The sequence below is a fragment of the Morone saxatilis genome, unplaced genomic scaffold (assembly GCF_004916995.1).
Source record: "Morone saxatilis isolate NCDOM2014 unplaced genomic scaffold, NCSU_SB_2.0 Contig2, whole genome shotgun sequence".
NCBI classification, from domain to species: Eukaryota; Metazoa; Chordata; class Actinopteri; family Moronidae; genus Morone; species Morone saxatilis.
The window spans coordinates 25790459-25796024 of record NW_023339762.1 but is presented as its reverse complement, the minus strand read 5'-3'; the positions used below and the strand labels follow the sequence as shown (position 1 = coordinate 25796024).

Genomic DNA, 5566 nt, shown 5'->3' with positions numbered 1-5566 from the left:
CCGTGACTGGATAGAAACAGACATTTCATGTGGTCTCGACCTAAAGTGCGGAAAATGTTCATTTCGCACGGATAGGTTCTGCTCAGCCTAAATGAATAGGCTTAAACTAATCCTGTGAGACACTGTCCTAAAGAAATTAATCCACCACAAATGAGTGAAATGACGAACGCTCAAGAAACAGGGAGCACATCCAACATGAAAAATGTCAGAAAAACTGCTGTGCACAAATCCTGTGGAGACATTTCACAGAGGGAATGGACCATTACAGGGTGAATCCATGCCTTTGTTTCCTGCAAGCTTATTATTGCTGTTAGTGCCTTAAATCTTAAATGGACTAAAATATGAGATATTGCATTAAATGCGAACTTGTGTCTGCATTGGGATTGCGGTTGGTCTTTGCATTTCATGGAAGTCGAGCAAAAAGAACATACTATACAACAACTATATTTCCCAAAACACATGAACTATTTTAATATTTGAAACCCACTTAACTACATTTTTGTCGACTAGATTAGTGGCTGCTTACGAATGAAACATTACTTTCTTCACAATAAATTACCACTACAATTGCAGTTGAAGCTCTCATAGTGATTCATGCTGACCACAGCTGCTGTCTAAAAGGTCAAATTTGGACTCTTTTAACCCTTTACTTAAGGGTACTTACTTACTAGGGTGCCACAACTTGTTCAACCCAACAAAAAAAAAAGTCTACCTTTTATTGACCTCAGATTGTGGAAGGAATTACAAAGGACATGACTCCACTGTAGGTATGTTTCCTTCCAACAGCTGTGCAAATTTCTGGTGAATTTCCATGAAGCAGCTGGGAAAAGACATTCCAGGAAATGTGTTTAAATCAACTACTGGTGTGAAAATATTGAGCGATATTAAGAGCGAGCCAAAAGAAATCGAGACTGCCTTTAACTGAATGAAGTTGTTTCCTCTGTCCATGCATAACATGGTATTTTTTTTATCCACTGCCACGTATTATTTTGGAGATTCTGATTCTAATCCACTGACTGCATTGTTTGGTGTAGTCCTGCAGGAAACGCCAAAACAACTCACCAGGCGGAGCCTATAGCATTCTCTGCCTTACCTGCTGATATTCTTTAATTAGAATAAAGGTATATACAACCAGCTCACACGCACTGTGTCCAACTATATGTGTATTTTCATACAAATAGCCAGCAATAATTTGTTGTTTTTATAATATCTTATTTTGGAGTATTGAACACTTTTGTGATTGCAGCCAACATAGGTGAAACTCAATAAAGATATTTGAATATTAATAACTAATATAATACCATAAAAAGACATACTGTCTGTCACATCTTGCAGTGGCCTGTAGTCAAAGTATATATTATAACTATTCAGCCTTTTGTTAACATTAGCTAATTTAAAAGGAGCAGTGTGTAGGATTAAGAGGCATCGAGCTGTGAAATTGCACCTTACTGAACACACGTCTCATTCTAAGGTAACGAAAAAAGCATAGCATCTCTGCGTAGAGGTAAAGGGGGAAGCTGACGAGGGCTCTGAGGCTCTACGGTTATCGGGCTCTGTAGTGAAGCCACCGGAGAGAGGGGCCTGATATTAAATGCAGGGAGCCAACAGAAATGTTTGAAGCAGTGTCACTGCTGTGGTTTAACACTTTATACCCTCAGCACCTGGTGACATTTCATCCAATCCTTCCTGTGTGTCAAACTCACGTACTGAACCTCTTCCACATCCCACTTTAATCCAAGTCCATATTTTCCCTCTGCCTCCTTCCTCTGTATTCTCAGAGCCCCTGTTGTAGTTGCGGCGGTCGGCCACAGCTAGGCGCTGTTGCCTAACTCTCCCCTCTGCCTTCCCCTCTCTCTCTCCTGTCAGCCCAGCCTGCCTCTCTCTCCTGCCTCTCTGCCTCAGCCAACCCGGGCTGTGCCGAGCTGCTCCCTGCGGGATCAGAGCGCTCCCCCGCCGGGACCCTTCTCTCACATCCCCCTGCTGGGACGCGGCTACATTTCCAGCCAAGCACTGCCTGCCTTGGCTTTATTATGTGTGTCTGCGCCGCAGCCCCGCCAGCAGAGGCAGGCAGAGGAGGAGGAGGGAGACTGGTAGCCAGAGTCAGGACAAAGAAAAAGCAGGGAGACAGAGGCTAGCGAAGGGTTAGATTGCTAGAAATATTAGGCTGCTATTAATACCGCCGGTGGGGCATTGAGAAATATTAACAAAAAAGAAAGCGTGGGTAGTAAAAGCAAGTATTCCCCTCGGGGTGGAGATGCAGGGGAAGAGCGCAATGTCCATGCATTGCCACCAGACCACCACTGCCTAGTGTAGAATAGCGGGACGGAACACTGGTCGGTTCGGGTCGGTGCCGCTCTCCTGGAGGGAAAAGAAAACCAAAAAACAGACTGAAATAGTTTCGATAAACTAAATAAGCCCCGGCGAAGACGCGAGGAGCGCGCGCGGAGGGGGGAGAAGAGGAAGAAGAAGAAGCCACGTTTCATTTTGAGAGCAATTTCCCAGAACATTCTCGGTCGCCTCTCATCACCTGGACCCTCGCGCACCGCCGTGGCACCTCCGCCTCGCGCGCTCGGACGGTGCCGCTGTCACTTCTCCTCCTCGACACCGCGCGGGACCTGCTCAGGTGTTTGCCGCGCGCGTGGCTGGCAGCTCGCGACGTCGCAATAGCGCTGACTGCAGGAGTCGAGCGCGGAGAGGAGGCAAGCAAAGAAAAGCGCGTGGGAGAGAAGGAGGAAGAGAAAGAGGAGAAGAGGAGAATGACGCCCCCCCCCCCACCAAAAAAAAGAAACCCAAAACAAAACAAAAAAAAGAAGAAACAAGAAAAGAGAGCGAGGCGTCGCGGCAACGGAGAGGAACGGAATACCAACCGGGAAGTTGTTGCCGTTTTATTCTACAGGTTGCGCGACCGTCGGAGAAGAATAACGCACCGGAGGAGCCGAGCGTCGCCTCCGAGCCCGCTTCACTCCCGGTGTGTTTGGGTTTGCTGTCGCCGGACGAACGGCCGCTTTCCCCCCCCACTCAGAGACTGAAGCTGCCGCATTGCAACAGGCGAAAGAAGCAGCAGCGAAGTGGTGGTGGAGGAGGAGGACAGATAAACCCGACCGTGTCCGCCGCCTGTATGGTTAGCTGAAAACACGGAACGGAACAAAAAAAAAACAATTAGAGAAATAAAGATTAAAGAAAAAACTAACACACACAAACACACAAACAACAACAACTGTTCGACAACCAGAGATGTCCAGACGAAAACAGGCCAAACCGCGCTCCGTTAAAGGTAAGAAACAGTTTATTTTGAGCCTCATGTGAGCGGACAGCAGTCCAACATTTCATATCCCAACTCTCAAAGGTTTGCATGCAGGTAAATCAGTGTGTGTGCTCACTTTGGCTGCTAATTGCCTTAAAAAACAGATTTTTAAATTCCTAAATTCCCAATAAAAGGCCCTGGTTGTGGGAAGAGCTGCGGTGTCCACTACAGGCTAATTGTTTTCAATTAGCTGCCACACTGTCACTACTTGAAAGATGACACACTTGTGTATCGTTTCTTTTTATTTCTCGCCCCTGACAGCGTGGGTTGTGCTGTTTGGATCAACTTGTAATTCACTCAGTTAATCTGGATTATTCCCGTGTTGTTGTGTAAATTTGACCGTTTGACCCCAGGACAGTGGATGTCTTTCTACACTCCTGTTTTAATGTTTAAGAACTCGGATTGAAAGCTGGAAGTGTTGGAGTACCTGCAGAGCTCTGCTGGACATGAATGTGTTTAATTCTATTTGTTAGGCATGAGAAAAGGAACATATTCTTTCTTCCCACTTTGAACATATAATATAGTCATTTACAGATTGATTTCATTTAAGTTTCCTCCAGACCAGAAAGTCCAGATTTTAATGTAAAATGTAAATGACTGTTCCCCCTTTTCCTCTACCATAAAATAGTATTCATTGCAGTGCATGGGTGAGTGGGCATCATGCAAGAGGGCATGTGGTGGCCTTGGCCTCCATGTTTCCTTTATGGGACCCAGATGGGCAACGGGATGGGCTGACCATGTGGTCCCCCCCCCCATTTCCTTCCACCATATAGGCTTTCCCTTTCTGTGGCTGCCTGGGGGCCGAGACAGCGGTTCAGACTGGGTGTGCAGTTTGATTAGCAGCGTGACTCTCATTGGAGGAGGATTTCAGGTTGTGAAGTTAAGCCTGTTTGATCTGAGGCTGGGTGGGATTCAGTCGGTCAATAGCAGGACAGGCTGCTTGCACGCCACACACGAAGTTGCTTGTGGTTTGAATATGTGTTACTGTGGGCTGTGTGGGCTGTATGGGCAGTCTAACAGGGATGTGTCTCTTATTAGGGATTACTCTGCACAGTAGGGTCGCACGATACGCCACAAACATCGTATTTGGACAGATATTGCGATATGATTGGGCTTCGCCGATTTGGATATTGCACTTGGCCATACTGCCATAATATTTCAGTTAACTGCAGCTGCTACATACAGCCCACCTTTATAAACCCAAAGTGATGGGCACAGAAAAAATAACGCCCTTGTAGTCAGTAACTGTCCTTAATAGAGAGATAGAAGTTCTTTTCTATCTAATTCTTTTGTCACAGCAGCAGGTTGTCAGAGCTGAACAGGAACAGTAGTACATATAAATATCAACACTTGAAAGAGAATCGTATATCAAAAGAAAATAAACAAAATGAATTCAATTAGCTCAGAGAGAGCATCAGAGAAATGCTGCTGCTGCTGCTTTAAATGGATATTGTGTCTTATAAAGTGGAGATTCAAAGAGCATTAAATCATGGATATTATTTGGCGTTATCTGTTCAGTTGGAGACTGTCCTCATGTATACATCTCCTTTGTGGTCTTGGGTTAGCGTTGTAACGAACAAAAGAAGCTGTAAAGCTGTTGATGGATGATGACTCAGAGCTCTGGTACTGTCTGACTGCACATGGATCAGTCCAGTTGTTGTGTTACTGTGTGATATCTGTTTGATCAGTATGTAGTCAGTGTGTGTTAGAGGTGGCTGTCAGTGCTGCAGCGTTGTTAACGCTCGGTGCCGCTGCTGTGGACCAGTGAGTCTGTCATTGCTCGCTCAGTGTGTGTGTGCGCCTGTGTTTGCACTGATCTACATCCTTGTGTTTGGATGCAGCGCGGACACACACGCCTTGTGTGCCTGTGTCACTGAGGCAGCCTGGATAACCACAGCTTAGCTTTAGTCAGGCAGCCAAGTGAAGCAGAGCGAGGCAGAGCAGAGGAGGACGACCACCACTCTGCGTGTGTGTGTGTGTGTGTGTGTGTGTGCAGCAGAGGTAGCACAGCCCTTGTAGTCTAGCTTGCGTAAGCACCATGTGTTTTGTGTATGTGTACTCAGGCATCTGTGTGTGTACATGCTATCTCCCCTCCACACCTTGCCCCACTGACAGCTTGGCAAGACCTGGCATTGGGGGAAGATGGAGAGAGGGATGGAATAGAGAGAGAGAGAGAGATGGAGGAGAAAGAGGGGTTGAAGGGTAAAGGGGATAGAGAGGAGGGGGCGTTTGGGGCAGCGCAGAGGCACACAGCAGGTGAGT

General features: G+C 46.5%; 1 protein-coding gene across 1 annotated transcript in view; it reads left to right on the top strand.

Moving 5' to 3' along the window:
- Positions 1–2753: 2753 nt before the first annotated feature.
- Positions 2754–5566, top strand: part of znf423 (zinc finger protein 423) — a gene marked incomplete in the record, with an annotated part of 130597 nt that continues 127784 nt past the window's right edge. The window contains 1 exon segment of the mRNA XM_035665099.1: positions 2754–3274. Within this exon segment, the coding sequence (XP_035520992.1) occupies positions 3235–3274 (40 nt within the window).